This window comes from Hippocampus bargibanti, linkage group LG03 (assembly GCF_051943395.1).
Source record: "Hippocampus bargibanti isolate YZ-2025 linkage group LG03, ASM5194339v1, whole genome shotgun sequence".
In the NCBI taxonomy this organism is placed as follows: Eukaryota; Metazoa; Chordata; class Actinopteri; order Syngnathiformes; family Syngnathidae; genus Hippocampus; species Hippocampus bargibanti.
Window position 1 is genome coordinate 17778480 of NC_142736.1, and position 19968 is coordinate 17798447.

The window sequence follows — 19968 nt, forward strand, 5'->3', positions numbered from 1 at the left end:
TTACCCCCCCCCCCCACACACACACACACACATCCACCACCATCCCCACAACATTCCTGTCATTATTTGTGACTCCAGCAATATGATTGCAATAAGAAAGCAAAGCTGTTTCATGAATATTTTGCTCCAGTGTTTGCACAAGATAACAGTGTCATTTTAATAAATTTGGCAGTTGCACTCACATTTCTTTCTGACGTTTATTTTAATGAACATTCAGCAGTCGAAAAATCTTACAAAATTAGAAGAATAAAAACAGTCCTGGTCCAGACGATATGACACAAAGTTTTCGATAGCTTAGTTGGCTTCTTTATTTGATGTGAAAACAACCTTTTATGATGAAGAAATTTGCAAAATGTGTACCTATGCACAAAAATGGTCCACAATCAACATTTCTGCCTTTTTGGATCAAGTAATGTTTTGGAATCGAGAATAGCAGATGCTCTTAAAAGTTTTTGGTAGAATATTCTGTTATTAACTAAGACTCACAATGTATTTCTTAAATGTAGGTCAACTATATTCCAGGTTTTACACAGGCTGAATGATAGAAGCAATGCTATTGATGGTGGCCTACAGTATGTGTTGATGCATTTTATATCCTTAAAGAATGTTATACTTTACCAAACCCAACCTTTTTTTGAAATTGTGTCTTCTTTGGAACTCTTTTGTGCCTCTGAGTTTTATAGTCGCGTCTCATTCGATGCACTGGCCTTGACATTGATTGCAAGGTGAAACACGTCTCTGTATAATTCCTACCTCCAAATGATGCATTAAAGTTGAAAAGTAAAACATTTTTTTCAAAGGACATTTTACAACTTTGTTTATGGTTTTGTTTTCATGCAAAATATCATGTGGGCTAGCATGGGTTATCATTGAAAGTGAGAAAAATAGATTAAGAAAAGAAAAGCAATTTGCTTTTGGGTAGAGGAAACCATGTGAGGGCCAGTTGCGTTTATCTTTCAGCTGACAGATTCCCAAATATTATTTATGGTTTTGTTGTAAACAGTTTAGTCCTCTAGTTTTAGACTTTCAGCGCTGAGGTTATTTTTAACACATAAATATTACTTATATTGTCAGTGTCATTCAGTTATTACAATTCTTAACTCAACTGCTATGGAAAGATGTCAGTGCGAAAGAGCAGCTTTTTTTTTTTTTTGCACGGCATACTTGCTATGTTCCAAACTATCAGAGTGGCTGTGCTTGATATTATCCTGAGTTCATGTGTTGTGAAATTGTTTTTGTTGTTGTAGTTGGTAGCATGCAAGCGCCCTTTACAGTTTGTTCATGCTGGGTGCATTGCATTTGCTGGAAGGTCAATATCATTGTTTTATCTGCAGAATTTGAGACAGGGAAGCATGCAGTGGGATCACTCGCACATCCAAATCCACAACCACACACCCCTGTTAGCGTAACACACTTCCTGATTGGAGAAGATGGTGAGTAAAAATTGAGTGACTACTCTGTATGCATGCGTGTGTGTGTGCGTGTGTGTGTGTACGTGTGTGCGTGTGCGTGTGTGCGTGTGTGTGTGTGTGTGTGTGTGTGTGTGTGTGTGTGTGTGTGTGTGTGTGCGTGTGTGTGTGTGTGTGTGCGCGCGCGTGTGATTTTAGGGAAAAGGCGACCCTGGAGTGTTACGACGTGGAAATGGAGAGAAGACAAAGATATGCATTTGACATTTTACTGTCCTACATCTACTCGAGTGCTTTCTAAGCGATATAAAATGACATCATGTTTGGATAAATTATGCACTGAGCGATTTGGACTAGTGTAAGTGTCTCATAGATGACCATATGTCTTTTTTGATGCATTGCATTAAAGACTTCGGGATGATCTAAAATGAATGCATATTTTTTTTCTTGTGTTGTTCACTGCTCTCATCTCACATGAGTCTCCACCACCAGAGGCAACTGATGCTCAGCTGCATCAGACACAAATATCCTTCACCCCTTTTTCTATATTAACGTTCCCCTCAGATTAACTGGAGTGTGGCATGAATATTCGCATCAGGCTAAAAAAAGCTTTTATTGTTTTTCTAATAAGTACGCGGGGAGCGAGAAAATGGCATGAGAATGGGCATGCTGCTGTGAGTGAGTAGAAGTCATATGGTTCTGTTAGCTACTTCATTCTCATAAAAGCTCTTTGAAAAACACATATGAGGATAAAAATCCTTGTTATGATTAATGTAAAACGGGGAAAAATATTAACGATGTTCTTCCTTTTTACACCATAATAGAAGAGAATAACCCATTTCTGCATTTAAAAAAAGCAATTTAAAGGGAAAAAAAACTAAGTCTTTTGAGTACCGGTAAATTGTCAACAGGGGGCAGGTTACATACATTAAAGAGAGTCATCAACTTAGACAAATTACATGCTTCAAGTGGTGAGGTGTGTGTTTTCATGACTTGAATCCTTTTCGTGCTTCAATGTTTTTTGAAATACTACTCCGGAGTCTTGCACTTGTTACTGTATATTGTCCCACTCCATGTGTGGATTTTTGCTATTCATTGAAGCAGAATCAGAATCAGAATCAGAATCATCAGAATCATCTTTATTGCCAAGTATGTAGAACACACAAGGAATTTGTTTCCGGTAGAACACGCTGCACTAGTATCGTTGTAAAAAAAAACAACTGCTAAGTGGCACTATACAGTTCCATTTTGGCTACTGTTGAAAGAGTTCAAAGAGTTAATGGCTTGGGGGAAGAAGCTGTTTAAATGTCTGCTGGATTTGGTGCGCATGGATCGGTAGCGCCTGCCTGAGGGGAGTAGCTGGAAAAGGTGGTGGGCAGGGTGCGGAGGGTCCAGTAGGATTTTCCACGCCCTAGTTTGGATTCTTGCAGTGTGCAAGTCCTCGAGAGTGAATGCTCAACAGTAAAATGTCAATTTCTGTTCCTTCACTGAGTCATTGATTTTCTTGCGTGGGGTTCACATTATTTTCTTCTGACAATGGGCTTGATGGTCATAAACAAACACATTTGCACCATCACAAGAATGACACAAGATGCTGCTGTTCATACTCCGGCAAGGTTTATTGCCTTGAGTATGCCAATTTGGCAGACCGGTCTGCTGGACAAGTGACAATTTGGTGGCGGAAAGACAATTTCAACATTCCGCCTGCTTGGACCACGTCGACAGCTGGTCTAAAATCATGCATTTCATTCATGAATATGCGATCAAATCATCTCACTGCGACATTGAAACTGTTCATTTGAAAACAGGGTGACTTGGAAAACATGCAGAAAGCGGCCCTGCAGGACCGGAGTTTGACACTTATTGTGTACACTGTACACCGTCAATACGTATGTGTAAGCTCTCAGTCGTACAGGAGTGGTCCATCGATGAGAAGGTTTCTTCAGCCATCATCTGTACTTTTTTGAAGGTGTCGGACATTTCGCCTCCTATCCAAGAGGCTTCGTCAGCGAAATAAAGTCTTACTGGTCGTATCGGCCCTATTTATATATCCCTAATGTCCAGACATGGTGGCGCCGGACACAGCTATGATAGGTCCCTACTCTCAGGTTGGGGGGAGCAGAGGACCACTCCCTGTGGCCTGATTAACGACTGGCCTGTTTTCCCCCCTCCCTCCGGTATCACCTCATCAGCATTACGAATGTTGTCTAACCTGTTTTGCCTAAGCAGGCTATTGTATGAACGATCCAAATTGAACCTCACCCCATCAGACCGGTTTCATGAAGGATTTGGTTGTTTCTCATTCTTGATTGATTGATTCTCATTAAACAACAAAATCCTTCATTAAACCGTAATTTTACTTTCGAGTTGCCCACTTCTCCTCGGAATGAAGACCAAAAATGATTAAGTAATTCACTGCCAGACATGTACAAAAATGTGTCCACTCCAAAATGTGTCCACTCCAGTTTTTGCCATTGTCACTTGAATTCCAGGATCCACAGAACATTGCGTTTTAGGACTACATACACAATCAATACAAAGTTAGGAACCTTAGACTCTCTTCTTTCATCAAAAAATAATAATTCCTAAATTATATGGGTCTGGAGTTATATGAGGTTGAAATGAGGGTGGCTATCCAAAATACAATGCAATACATAAATAAATGTTTACATAGCGCTTTAACAACAGCTGAAGCTAGAACAAAGTGCTAACATGGAAAAAAGGGAAATGCTGGTCCCTTGTGGAAAAGAAAAAAACATTGACAGAGGCAATGGCCAGGGCTTTAACAACAACCAAGCATGAAAAAAACAAAATCTGAAGAAATTCAGGAATGGCAAGTACGTCATAATTTCAATTCTCGAATAAATTTGTGAATGGCAGTGAATGAATTAGGTGTGTCTATCAATAATAGTATTACCCACTTATTGCTTATTTATAATTGATAAAAAGTACCCCACCCCCACACACATACACACGCAACCCAACATTCCATTGTCACCATCCCTTCAATGAGAGTTTCAAAAGAATCTTTACGATAAAGTTTACTCCTGTCACATTCGGATCGACAGCAAGCCGACAACAAGCCGAGCCCCCCCCCCAACTCCTACAATCCTACCTAATCTTCAAACCAATACCTAAGGTCATAAATAAATATATAACTATTCTTTATCTTTACAATGTCAAACAATAATTTCATTACTCGGAGTAATTCTTCAATTAGAATGTTAATTTTCCATTACTGATGCACGTTGTCAAGATCGAATACATGGTCCATTCATTTGAAACAAATGCTTTGTTTCAGCAATTCTTAATGAATATCGTATGTGCGACGAATACCAAGGCAGAAGTCCTGGTTCAGAAGAGTGGCCACCTAAATTCTTAATTTGACAATTCATTTCCACTTTGTTTTTCCATCTTTAAATTTATGAGATATATCATTGAAAACTAACACTCATTATGTATTGCCCCAACACTTGCTGCTCTGAGGGGATGTTCAATGTCACGCTCATTTGCTAGAAGCATGTTTGTGCAAGGATTCAAGCCGATGATGTGCTAATAGGGACAAAACACATTGTCTTCCGCACCACACATCTTTTTCCTGTGTTGTCAAGGAGCATCACTATGGAGCGGTGACGAAAGGCAACAGCATCCCACCTCATCCTGACACCTGCCCATCTGCCCTAACACACTCCCTCCTGCTTCTCCTGCCCTCAGAATAAACCTGGTACTGGTTTTTTCTCAAGCTCATTTCCAGCTTTTGGAAAATGCAAAGATGAAAGACGTTTTCCACAAATAATAGTGAATTGGTCTTACCTTGTTACAACAATAAAAGACTAAAAACTAAATACAATGAAAATATCGATAATTTTTACAGGTCAACCTATTTCGACCTTCTCTCACCTTCTGAATGTATACATACAAGCACAAAAGGTACTGTTCTCTAACAGGTAGCTGCAATGGAAAATTTGCAACAGCAATTCCAAGCATAAAAACTTTCAACAATGTCCATTTTTGTGCCTTTCTGTGATGCTTTCATTATATATCAGGGGGTGTCAAATACACTTTTGTCATGGGTCCCTTTGGGGTTGCGTCTTCCTTCGGAGGGCCGTTATGATGGTGAAACCAAGTACAGTAATACTTTTGCTCCCAGAAAGTGTGTGCAAGGCAAAAAGTGTGTATTCAAAACATTAATTTCCAATAGGAAAGCATTAAAATGAGAATAATCAGTTCCCAGGTCCCCATAAAATAATTTTCTACTGAATAAACCTTAAAACTACACAAAATATACCCTATTTTATGTATAATAAATGCCCTGTGGTATTGTAATTTAAGAAATAAACTGTACTGTATAATTGGCGTTTTATTTACATTTATGGTAGTCGTTGATGGCTTGATGGAATGGAGTGGGAGGAAGTGGGAGGGAAAGTCACATTCCATAAGGACTGTAGGAAGGATGGTTGGCCTATCTTTACCAGGGAGGACTTCTCTTCCTGTATAATGAAAGTCCGGTTAGGCATCTTTTTCCAAAAACGGCCGGTTTCATTAGCATTAAACACTTGGTGAGGAACGTAGCCTTCTTCGTCCACCATCTTGAGGAATGATTTATTGTAAGCTTTGGCAGCTTTATCGTCAGAACTGGATGCCTCACCATGACGAATGACACTATGAATCCCTGTACGACGCTTAAATTTCTCGAACCTCCAAGGCTAGCCTTGAAATCATCAATGGATGACGAACTTCCAGCTTACCTCTGGACGATATCCGAGTGAAGTTGCTGTGCTTTCTCTGCGATAATTTTACTGAGTTCCTCATAAATTGTGTTCTGTTTAGTTAGGTTGATAGCTTTTTGCATAAAGTGTCTCAAGGAGCTCTCGGTTGTACATCTTGGAAGTTGTGATATTGCAGACACACTAGAAACATCATTAATATCTGGTTCCCTTGGTTGTCTTTTGTCTTCAAATTGTACAGATGGCTTGTGCAGCTTATTTGTGAAGCCTGATTGATGGGATATTTTAACCTTGCAGTCTACACCTGCCTTTGAACTATCAATAAAGTTATTTGTTGAGCCTGATTGATGGGATATTTTAACCTTGCATTATACACTCTGCCTTTGAACTATCAATAAAGTTGAAAAAAGTTCAAATTTCACTGTTTTCTATTAATTTTCTCACCTTTTCACTTTTGTTTTTTCTTTGTTCATGTGCTCACAGCCTGCCTGTTTACTCTAACCACTGCCCTCCTCACTGCTGCGTGTGTCCTGCTGTGTGTGTCCAATCCCTCCTCTACCACAGATCTTGACCAATCATGTGCGGCTTTAACCAAAGACTGGGGGACGGGAATAGATGACAAAAAAAGTCGGCTGCCCTTTTCAGCTCCTTGTTACGAGCTGGATCTCTTCGTTCACTTCAGAGATCCAGCTCCAAGAACCGGCTTTTGCGAACGACACATCACTCATTGTGGCGCTCCGTGTGTTTTCCGAAAAATAGTTTGTATGCCAAGATTATATTCTTGCGAATTTAACGTTTGTAAGGCGAAAAGTTCGTTAGCTAAAGCGTTCGTAAGACGAGGTATCACTGTAATTGTTTATTCATGTTATTACTTGTTCACAACTAATTGACTTGTGCACAAGTAATTGACAAATAGTTTGCTTAATTTTTGGTTAAGTGAGTAGAAACTGGAAACAAAATGATTACAACATTTCTACATTATTTTTACACAAGGGATTTGACATTTAGGTACCGATTTTAGCAGGGATTTATTTTGACATGATTCATTTATTTATGTATTTATTTTTATGTTAGCTTTCAAGACACCCATCTCTTTCTGGAGTACTTCACATCAGACTAACATTTAAATAATCAATCATCACGCTTTAATGCCTGACTCAGAGAAACATCTTTTCAAATGTCGGTATTTGGCAGGTGGTGAGGAAGCGTTCATGTAAACTTCCTCACTGTAAGTGCTCTTTTTCAGTGACGCAAACAGTCATATGATTGGAATAGCTCTGATTCATAATTGAAAAACATCCTCAGAAGCATCATTAATATTGATGTTGAACTATTTAAAAAAATGTTGTTAAACTGCTGTCTGCTGTGCTCAATGACTTGGGCATAATCATATATCATGTTTCAGCAACTTAAACTGTGATGTACTTTTTTCTCTCCGGCTACGAAAATGTGCTGATACTGCAGCTGAGTGTCATGTTCAGTTGTAATACAGGTTTGTGTGTTTTATGAAAATAAATCAGCTCGTTCATATACAGAAAAGTTCTGGTTTAGATCGAGTCTTCTGACTGCATTTGTCTTATTTCTTGATTTGTGGTTTTTGGATGGGAAACAGTTCAGCTAGCTTGGTTTCACTGGTTGAAGCTACTACACACACACAGAAGCACACGCACACAAACACACACACACACACACGCACACACACACACACACACACACACACACGCACACAAACACACACACACGCACACGCACACACACACACACACACACACACACACACACGCACGCACGCACACACACACACACACACACACACACACACACACACACACACACACACACACACACACACACACACACACACACACACACACACACACACACACACACACACACACACACACACACACACACACACACACACACGCCGCGCATTGCTGCCAGACTCGGCTGCATAACAGCAATGACAACCAGGGATGACCTTCAGGTGACCCGGGAATGTTGCCACAAAGCAAAAGGATACCTTGACAGCCTCACTGAGCTCCCTCTTCTCACAACTGGATCACCAAGGGACACATGTACAACTGCATTCACCATACAGCGAGTTGTGTTGGTTATCTTTTCTGGGACAGGCATTAGATGCCATTATATTTTATTTATTGAAGTCTTGGCAATTTCATTTTAGAATGGTTGCTACGTCACCCTTATCATTTTTTTTCCGTTTGTTTTGTTGTGTTCTTCCAAGTGAAACATGGTGGGTGTGTCTTCTTTTCAGTCTGACAGAATGCCAGTATGATTCACAATTTGGAATACTAGCAACATGAATGCGAAATAAAAATTGACTTCAATTTATTTTCAGTCAATTGTTACCACACTATACTACAGAAACAATGTAATATTGCCTCTATAGTGTAGTGTTCTCTTTCATTGAAAGTCCTGCGGCAGCTGCCACCGATTCAGCGCCACAACTACCGAGTGGGGCATCAACTCTGGCTGTAATTCAAGTAGATGTGACCCATCAAATGGTGCGTGCGCACACCAAAAATATTCCTTCACGTCTCAATATGTATAATCATCTTATTTTTAAAGTCAGAGACTTCGGTTGGTTGTACTTGTGCAAGCAATAGTTTATATAGGCGCCTGTTGTATCATTTTTGTCCTGAATTGCAATTATCTGGAACAATCAATAGGAAAAGATTACCCAAGAGTCTAGTGGAGAATGGATACAGAAAATGCATGGATGGATGGATATGTTAATGTCTGAGTATATTGGAGGTAGCCAGGGTGGATAACTGTGTCTTCATTAGGGTAACATCAGGCAGCATTCAACACAATAGCTTCAATTATCAATGTGATCTGCCAAGAGCCACTCAGTCATGAGACGGGTCAGGACCTGAGTGGATCTGAACTGTCACGCCTCTACCACCCTCATCTGTGATGAAAGGCATTGTTAACAATCCTCTTTGCTGCCATCCTAATCCTTGTCAGAAAACATCCTTGTTCATCTCTCATCTCCGTTCATTCTCCCCTTTCTTACTCCGAGCTCTCTCTCTCTCTATTCTCTTCTCTACGTTTGCTATTTTGATTTCTCGTTTCCTCACGATTGTGAAAATTCATCGGCTTATCCTTCATTCCAAACATATGCACTGATCCTCCATTTTTGTTTGACTTCTCCATTGATTTTATGATTGCTGTTTTACTTTCCAATCTCTCTCTCAGAAGGATGTGAGGTTTTCATTCTGTCTCTTTTGATGTTGCATGATCTGCAATGTTTTATGGTTTCTTCCCACATTCCAAAAACACGCGTCTTCTTTGTAGAAGAAATTTCCCTGAGGTGTGGATGGTTGTTCCTATCCCCTTTGCTGAAATCACTCACTGAAATAGTCCACAATAAACATGAAATATTGATGTACATATGAACAAGAAGCTCCAACCTACTAACATTAATTAAACATGTAGTTGTTCTTCATGTAGGCTGTTAAAAAGACATGTATTACATGTTAAGAGAAATCCGGGTCTACCATGCAGTAACATGGAAAAAATACAGGTTTATCCTTGTTCCACCACTTGGATCTAGAACTCAAATAAATATGATCTGGACACAATTAGGGTAATCTCAATGAAGAGCGACTGAGAAATTGGATCGAGAAATCGAGAAATTAAAAACTTGCAAATTGTAGTGGAAAATATTAAATTTGAAGCTGAATATGAGACTGTTTTGAAAAGTTATTCTGAGCCATTGCAGTTCTTGCTAATACTGTAAGTATCAACCATTCCGGGTTGATAGAGGAAAATATGCCCACAACTTTCTCTAATTTAGCATAAACCATGCATAGCATAATGGAATTAAGACTGCATCACTGGATATGCTACATTACATTCAGCAGCATACTGTACTTGTAAGTATGAGACATGGGGCGGCCCTTCATGACTTTTGTTGATACAATGTCTATTAATGGCCCTTGGGCAGATAAATTATGAGAAAGGCCAGTGCATATCTTGCCTTAAAAAGTTCCTCCTTCAGGGTAGTTACCCCAAAGTATATCGGGTATTTGAATGTTGGCCCTTTAAATGGCATGGCATTTGAACAATTTTGTGCTTGAGCAAAGCCTGAAGAGAGTTTGATATCGCTCGGACATTTGCAAAAGCACAAGACTTTCCCACTGCAGTTACGGGAATGTCATTTTAACGCCATTCAGACAGATTGGCGAGGCCCACAAATATATTCTATAGCAATACATTATAAGCATGGCAGCTACTAAATGAAAGATGCAACTTTGAAATGATCATCGGTGTCTCTCTCTCCTCCCTTCAGGACATTTACAACATCCGCCTCACCCGCAGAGCCATCAGGATCGCTGGCGATCCCACCCACCCCTCCCACAGCCTCTTCAGCCTGCTGCCATCGGGTAGGAGACTGCAGAGTCGCCGAGCCAAGACCAGCAGGCTCAAGGACAGTTTCTGCCACCAGGCAGTCCGGAGACTCAACTCCCTCCCAGCCCTGTCCACCCTGCCCCTTCCCACTGCCACACTGACCAAACTCTGAGGACACACTACACGCTGTACTATCATCCTGAACTCTATTTTTTGTTCTTTCTCATTTTTTTCTGCAAGACCTCACTACAACCACTTCAACCCTTTCTTGTTGTTTGTTTTTGCATTACTACATTGTCACTCAGTGTCTGAGAAGCCAGTGAAGAGCCTTGGCAAGGTCTTCAACTGCAGCCTGAATGACAGCGAGTCCATCAAAGCAACCAGCGCTGAACTGGAGGGCTGGTTAAAAACAGTGGACAAGTCTGTGCTCCCGGGAAGATTCAAGGCCTGGGTCTACCAGCATGGGATCCTCCCAAGAATCCTCTGGCCGCTGCTAATCTACGAGGTCCCCATGACCGTGGTGGAAGGTTTTGAGCAAAGAGTGAGCAGATATCTGCGCAGATGGCTGGGACTGCCCCGCAGCCTAAGTAGCATTGGGCTGTACGGGAAAACCAACAAGCTCAGGCTCCCCTTCAGCTCAGTCAGGGAGGAATTCATTGTAGCACGGGCACGGGAACATCTGCAGTACTCTGGATCCAGAGATGCCAAAGTGTCCGGGGCAGGGATCGTTGTGAGGACTGGGAGGAAATGGAGGGCAGCCGAGGCAGTTGAGCGTGCAGAAACTCGACTGAGGCACAGGACCATTGTTGGAGCAGTGGCGCAAGGTAGAGCTGGACTGGGGAGCCGAACAGCGACCCGCTATGACTCTGCCAGCGCGAGGGAGAGGCAGAGGTTGGTGCAGGAGGAGGTCCGAGCTGCAGTCAAGGAAGAACGAACCAGCAGAGCAGTGGCCATGCGGCAGCAGCGTGCCTGGAAGAAGTGGGAGCAGGCGATGGAGCGCTGCGTCACCTGGAAGGACATCTGGTCATGGAACCCACAGAGGATCAAGTTCTTGATTCAGGGGGTGTACGATGTCCTTCCAAGCCCGTCTAATCGGTGCACGTGGGGCACCACAGAAACACCAGCATGCCCCCTGTGTTCCAAGGTTGGGACTCTGGAACACATCTTGAGCAGCTGCCCCAAGGCCCTGGGTGAGGGTCGGTATCGGTGGAGGCACGACCAGGTCCTCAAATCCATCGCTGAAGCAATCAGCAAGGGGATTGCGGCAAGCCGTTACACCCGAGCCACTGCCAAGACCATTCACTTTGTTAAAGAAGGACAAAGGTTGAATACATCAAGCAACCGCTCTGCTGGTTTGCTCTCCACGGCCCGAGACTGGGTGATGACAGTTGACCTGGAAAGGCAACTGAAGTTTCCAGCACACATCACCCAGACCAGGTTGAGACCTGACATCATCTTGGTCTCTGAGGCCACAAAGCAACTCTTCTTGCTGGAGCTGACGGTTCCCTGGGAGGAGAGGATGGAGGAGGCTCAGGAAAGGAAGAGGGAGAAGTACCAGGAGCTGGTGGAGGAATGTCGGAGGAACGGGTGGAGGTCGAGGTGTATGCCGGTGGGGGTGGGCAGTCGGGGATTTGCCAGCCACTCCCTGAGCAAAGCCTATGGCACACTGGGCATAACAGGTGCAAACCGCAGAAGAGCCATAGGCAACAACGTGGAGGCAGCAGAAAGAGCCACCAGATGGCTCTGGTTGAGGAGGGGAGAGCCGTTGGGGCAGTGGAGCAATAGCATACCACTTGGACACAGGCCGGGGCCTTGCAAACCCCGGTCGGGTCGCCTGGAGGAGGGTGTCTGTTGAAAGACCCGAAACACCCAGTGATTCTAGGAATCAACACTGATGATGTGTCCAAGTTTGTGCATCAGCAGATGTATTGTTAACTAACCGTCACTTTATATACGTCACTACCTCACTCTATATACGTCACTACCTCACTTTACATTCACAATTTACATGTATTGTCTGTTGTCAATTGTATATTTTTTTAGCCACATTATAAGTGCCTTGCACGCTGGGTCCGAGAGGACATTAATTTCATCTGTGCTGTATGTCATGCATATTAGCATATTTGACAATAAAGCTGACTTTGACTTTCTTCTTTCAGGCCCCATAAAGTTTGTTTCTATCTTTTTTTTATTCTTTAGCCATCAGCATTCGAAAATGTCACCAAATTTCCAGTTTCAGAAGAAATAAAACAAATAAAAAAAGAATGGTTTTCAAGGCCGATTTCAAACTTGGCTCCAATATTTTTTTGGGTGACATCAAAAACATCTGAATTGGACTTCCTTCTACAAACCAACAAGAACACCACAAAAGGGCTTGTGATAGCAAAAAAAAGGTTTAACTGCACTCTATTGAAATGAACTACAGCATGGAATAGAGGTGATACAATGACTTCAGTGTTTGTGTGTACACATGTATATTTGTAAGTATAAATGCACTGGACATTATTATTTTAACATGTAGGCACTCACATAAAACGCCACCTAATCCAGTCGAAACTGTTTGTGGTGACTCCTTGAGATATTTCTCGCACCTTTTGGCGTTGTGGCTGAGTACCTCAGGCTTGGCCTGTTCTGACCATAAATCTTTTGTCCAGAAGCTCTTAGGCTTGTCCATGTTGGCAGCTGTAAATTTTAGTTTGGCTTGAAGGTGTTCTAGAAATTTTACGGTCAATGGCTTGCTTGGGGCTGCAATAGGCACAGTACACCCTGAACTGGTTGCCAGCCAATTGCAAGGCACACATACACGAACAACTACTCGCGCTCAGACTCACACCTCTGGACTATTTAGAGTGCTCAACCGACTTACTACGCATTTTTTTGGAACATGGGAGGAAAACAGAGTACTCAGAGAAAATCCGCACACACTTAGGGTGAACATGAAAACTTTACACAGAATAGCCAGAGCCGGGAATCAAACCCTGGGCCTCTATATTATGAGGTAGAAGTGCTAACCATTTGTTTACTGCCTTGCTGATGGGACATCAGCCAATTTGCTGTCTATGATGCCTGCTAATTCTGCCAATGATAGTAGTCAAATATGTATGCAGCAGCTAGAATTATGTCAGAAGCTTGATTGCTACAAAACGTGGCCGAGGAGAAACTTACTAAAGGAGATTGAACCAGATACTTTTGGGGATCTAAGCACATATTATAACATATGTACAGATAACATCCCACTTACCCCCGGGTTCCGTTCTGACCAAATAGTCGTTAAAATAGTCATTAAGTCGTCAAAATGGTCGCAAGTCAAAATCCATTAAAAATAGTGACTCTGTGCTAAATTACTTGCAAACAACCTGATTCAGATGCCACAGGGGCGGGCGGACGTGGGTCTGGGACGCGGTGTTCTACCGGTTGCCCTCTCCCCGGCCTTACCACGCTCTCTGCGCCGACGCGCGGCCCGACCCCGCGGCCGTCAGCGGCGCTGACGCACTCAACCCGCTCAGAGTCCGCCGGCCGTGGGCCCAACGCGGCGTTCTCGTCACGGCGTTCTCGTCACGGCGTTCTCATCACGGCGATCCCGCGTGCCCGAGCGCCGACGCCCAACCCACCTAGGCTCTAGTCCTGGCCGGGCCGGCGTCGGGGGACTCTCCTCCATTCCTCGTTGCGGCGGTGCCGCGCGCCTGAACGCCGACCCGCCTCGGCTCTCGTCCTGGCAGCACCGTGGCCAGCGTTGGTGGCCACTCCTCCCTCCAGTGCCATCACACGGTCGATTGCTGTGTGAGATAGAGATGCTGGCTGGCCAAAATTGTAATACGCGTTGCGGTGCCAGGCATGGAATTAAAATAAAAAAAAATAGGGTCTGGCGGTCGTGGTCGTAAGTACAGGTGGTCATAAGTCGCGCCGGTCATAAATTGGATGTTACCTGCATAGTTTTGACCTTGTGTGGATTAGAAAAATAATGAAGAGTTCAAAATCACTTGTTTTATGTAAATGCCCATGATGAATGCACGGGTTGTCCATAACATTACTATAAACTTTTTTTGCAAATGGCTGAGGAGTAAGTTAATGATTTCACAAGCATCATACAGTAGGAGTTCAGTATTTTCATCAGTGCAGGAAGTAGGCGGCCTTCTTCTTCCTTGTTTGTCAAGAAGCAGATCTTGTTTCGGAATCCTGCTATGGAAAGCATAAATAGAGCTGCACATTGGAGCAGTGTGACAGCCATGATGCTTCTTAAACTGATGCTGAACTGCATTCGGAGAGAGAAAAAACACTTCCCGGGTGGAAATTTTGAAATGCTTCTCAAAGTCTGAACCGAAGCTGTCAAATGATGATGACCTCACGTATGTTTGTGTGATACATTGAAAAAAAGAAAAGAAAATAAGAAGGCTCAGACTGACTTTTGGCACACCTTGTAAGTAAACTTACAACCTACTGTATTTTATTATTCATATCTTTATCCTTACAGGAAATTTGCCAACTTGGTTGGATGTGGAAATGCATGCCTGTGCCAGCATACAAAGTATTCTCATGTCCTGTATAAACACGTAGGTAAGCTATTTTTTTTAAGTTTTCGTGAATGCAGATGGTATTACCATATTTTAAAAATCTGTGGTGTCAGATTTGATCAGTATCACTCAAGGCAACGTTGGTGTTTTGCTTTAAAACACATGCTAGTTTTTCCCGGGATATGTGCCAAACTACACTACCAGAGGAGTAGAGCATCCAAAGATGATACTGTATATGTCTTCCTTCAATGCTGCTTTCACATGATATCTCATCGAAGAATTTCAAACCTCTTGTCAATGTTAATTACCAAGACTGTTTGTCATATTAGTGTAGTGTACGTGCAATAACGTGTCTTCCGACGTGAATGTTTATATGCGCATTTATTGTCGTGCAGACGCACATCAGGTGAGATTGTTTCTATTCCCTGATGGATAAAACAGATTTGCCTGAGATAGAGGAGATTTATGAGCATGGTGCCCCCACACATGGAGACACCCACTGACAGTGAGAAAGATGGTTGTGCTTGAGAGGAAGCAAAGGAAGAGGAGGAGGAGGACGGAAGGCAAAGGAGATTGGAGGAGAAGGCAAGCTGTGAGCTGCAAAGATATAAACAGGTGAATAATTTCCTCTTCGTTTTCAGATTGTTTTCTCATCCCTCAGCCTGGCCCTCTGCTCAGTGAGAGAGATGGGCTGGAACTGCATCTGTGTCTTGCTTAGCAGCACTGGAAAACTCTCTTTCACAGACGTATAGCTTGGCTTCTCTCGCTCCACCGTGCACCGCCGGTCGCCTCGCGCCACCGGCCAAGCTGTTAAAATGCACAGTTTTATCCTCCCGCCTGAATTGCATTAGCTCTGGGGCTGTCATAAACTGATACAAGCAGCTGCCGTTAAAGACACACGCTCACATTCGCCAAGAACAACCTCTATGTGGGCATACTCTCATTCACTCACAACAAAATATAGTACACATGCATTGGCTGCAAACGAGTGAATTCATAAAAGGTTGCACCCTGAAGGGACACATTCTATGGCCTTTGTAAATATTGCCTTTCCTCCCCCCAGTAGCCTTGTTTTTCGTCTCCAGTTTCCATTCCGCTTGGCAAAGTGAAACCATAAAGGGTAAAGTGAAAGTGAAATATGAACTGTACTGTATATAGATTGATATCTACTTTTTACTTTTGCCAGATAAAGCGCACCGGATTATACATATTATTACATATTTTAAAACTTCTTCCATATAAGAGTTGCACTGGATTATCAGGGGCATGGTCAGCTTTTGAAAAAAAACTAAGGCTTTGAGGTGAGCCTTATAGTGAGGAAAATATGGTACTTCTATGTCAAAGGACAGTTTTATTTTTGTTTTCATATATTTGGGCCGGTCAAGAATTAGAACCCTAAACTTTAATAGGAAAGGATGTCAGAATCAGAATAAGAATGAGAATCATCTTGATTGGCAAGTTTGAAGAACACACAGAATTTGTCTCCGGTAGAACGCGCTGCACTTTTGAATGTTGCCGTGCCGATAACCATTTTGTGTTTGGGAGCCTTTTACTGAGCGAGTTTCTTGTTCTGTGAATACTTACCGGATAAATACAAAGTGTTGTGTTAGGAAGGGCGTCCGACGTAAAAGCTTGGCCAAAACAAATATGTGGATCAAGCCTCTGAAGATGGGGGACACTGATTCGTTGTGGCGACCCATTGAAGGGAAAAGCCGAAACACGCTGCACTAGTATCATCACAAGAAAAATTGAGGCACTACACAGTTACATTTGGATTATTGTTTGGAGAGTTAAGGGCTTGGGGGAAGAAACTGTTTAAATGTTGTCTGGATTAGGTGCGCATGGATCGGTAGCATCTGTCTGAGGGGAGTGGCTAGAAAATGTGGTGGGCAGGGTGCGGAGGGTCCAGTAGGATTTTCCGCGCCCTTGTTTGGATTCTTGCAGTGTGCAAGTCCTCAAGAGTGGGTAGGGCGGTGCCAATGATTTTTTTCTGCCGTCCTAACTGTCCGTAATGGAAATAAAACAGTGTCCAATATTTTACTTAATCCCAATGAAGTGAGTGTTATGGTGCATGAGGCACAGTGTTTGTTGCATTGACAGACTTCACAGCATGTGTCCAAAGGGTGATTAATGTGTGTGTGCGTGTCAGGGTTTGAGCCACCGTGCATTTTGCAATTAGGAGTCCATTAAAAGCTTTGCCAAAATCAGACGCAATATCCGAGCGTTTGTTTGAATTGGATTTGCGTTTGAAACAAGCCTTCCCTCTGTCCTGTCAACAGAAAGCCAAAGTGAAAATAGCAAGTGAGAAAACAAGACGAGACAACAGCCAGCTTTTCAGACAGAGCGGCAGTGACACCTCTCTCAGCAAGTCTCCAGGCTGTCAGACCCAAGAAGACTGTCACCTCCCCTCTCTCAGTATCATTGACCCGCTGCTGACTGAAAAGCACTAAAGCCTGCGGCGTCTGAAATGATGCATTGTTCTGGAGGAGTTATTATACTGGATAATATTCTCCTGAAACACACTCTTAAAGCGGACCGAAGAGAATGGAACTGGCTGCTTCACTTTCTCGCTTTGGTTGCTAGGTTCGCGTTCCTCACACAAGATCACTGGAGCCTTTATAGGCTTCTGGCATCGGTTCAGCTCCCTTCTTCTGTCTGTGTCTATGAGAGAGTTGGGAGATGGCAGACCAGGGAAAAATCTCTCAAGGTGGCGTGCTGGAACTTCCAATGCGCCCCGCTCTTTTACTGGCAAATCTAATCCTTCTGATGGCCAGTTCCTTCAGCTCTGCTCTCTGCCTCTGACCTCAATCTGTCTCATTAAACCATAATTGGAAATAAGCGAAGGGAACCTGCACCTGTGTGCCCCTTTGCTAAATCACTGAGTGGGATTTCTCATCCGCAGCTAAAATAACATAGGCAGATCTGAGCTAAGGCTGAAGCTAAGGTTTTTCTGTTGCAGTCAGGTATTTCAAAGGGTTAGCCCGCGGGTATGTTTCAGCCCCCGAAACCGCAAAGCCAAAATGACACTTGCTACAACAATGTACTCTTTCATACAGGAAGAAAAACGGAGGTGAAATATCACCCTTTTCAGTGGTATGCCATCATAAATTATTGATAGGATACGAATGGTAGTCACTCATAATTATAATGGACATCATGAATTTTGAGTCCAGAGGACCATATGAAGTGAAATCACGGATTTGTGCATTTGTAACCACTATGAACTATGAATTATTAATTTGTAGAGATCCGACATTGACATTTTTTAAGCATTACTATAGTAGCGATGTTTTGGGTGTGTCTCAAACTGGGCCCATGATGCAAAACAGTCCTAACATGACTTGACACCGCCATATTATATAAGAACTTAAGCGCCTTTAACATATGCGATTGTCTGGCACAATTGTGACATGCAGTTCGCAAACGAGTACAGTCTTTGAGCCCTCCATTTACTATACTTCTAATTATTAATTGGGGTGCACTAGAGCCTTTCACTGTTGACCTCAGTCCAAGGCTGCAAATATACAATGACATTGAAATAAGTGAAAGTCTTTGTAACTAATTTTGTATTGAAATGGTGGGCTAAACAATGCTTCAGTGCGGTGCTGGCACTGTGTGTGGGTATCAGAGGTTCTGAGAGTGCTTACGACACGCTTGCCTCAGCACCCTCAAACACCCGCAAATCCAAAATCTCTATCGAATCAACAATGATTTTCAAGCGCCAGTCAACCCCAATTTTTTTCACAATAAATATGCTTCTTCAATAGGCTAAAGTAATCATTGCATTCTAATTCATATTGTGTCATTTAAATTGATTGGGTGGCAAAATCCACCATTTTCTTGCCACATAGATGGGGAAGCGAGTGGCAAAAAATATTCGAGAACTGCTGTATACAGCTTCATACACTGCTTCATTCATGTTACTTACTATATTAATCAGTATACGGTACAGGTATATTGAAAAGTGCGGCTTCATCGTACATATTGTGCAGAATATTGTTCAGAAATATTTTTGATTGATTTCTCTGAAGAAGAAATCTAGTTCCTGAAGATATGTTTAAACACTATACTTTATACTGACACTATAACGGACACTTCCAAATGCTTTTTTTATATTGACATGATTTGGAAAATAATCTCTACCTTAGGTAAAATTATCTGAGATGCTAGTTGTTTTTAAATAAGGATGCAATCCTGCTGAGCTGAGGAAAATACATATGTACTGTACGTGCTAATATCTAAACACGTATTGATATTGTCCAAATAAATCATATCAAATCCATATTTTGTCTCAATTATGGTAGTGGCCATAAAAAAAATCGCATTGAGCAGACAAAATCACAATATATGCCACAGCGTGAGTATTATCAAACAGGTTGAGCCAAATAAAACTGCAATTGTTGTGTGGTTTGAATTTTTGATTTGCTCCCTCAGCACCTTTACTGTCTCATGTCTCAGGCTGTGCTTTGCTGAGGGGAATATTGTGCATGGTTATGCGATGGTGGTTGCATATAAATTGATTTTTATCATATCTCTTGTTTGTTACAGTTCTTTGTCATTTCAAGCCGGATACACAAACACCAGAAGGAAAAAAAAAACCCAATAAACTGCGTCAATCATACAGTGTTGATAACAGTGAATATAAATGTAAATCAGACCAAAAACTAATCACCGATTTAGTGACAAAAACGCCGTCATGCAATTGTAAAACAGACATGATTGATGTCCACATCTACTGTGTAGCAATATTATTTTGTTTGTCTGGGTCAAGATAAGATAGAAGCGTGGTCTGAGTCAGGTGTCTTTTTAAAAGGAACACAGTGGCTACATTTGCTTGCCCTAATCCAATATCTCAGAGTAGATTTACCGGAATTATTGGCTGCATTGTGGAGGCGACTTTATCATTATTTTTGTCTGGGCTGAAGGACAGTGTAAGAGTGCAGAGTGTTA

The 19968-nt window shown here is 42.3% G+C and overlaps 1 protein-coding gene across 1 annotated transcript; it reads left to right on the forward strand.

The window, feature by feature from the left end:
* The first annotated feature begins 8096 nt into the window (after nucleotides 1-8096).
* On the forward strand, nucleotides 8097-17468 carry LOC148900551 (uncharacterized). The gene is given in 4 exon segments (XM_088993169.1): nucleotides 8097-8211; nucleotides 10813-12293; nucleotides 12296-12379; nucleotides 17298-17468. Coding segments are annotated over 4 exon segments (1851 nt in total).
* Nucleotides 17469-19968: the final 2500 nt, after the last annotated feature.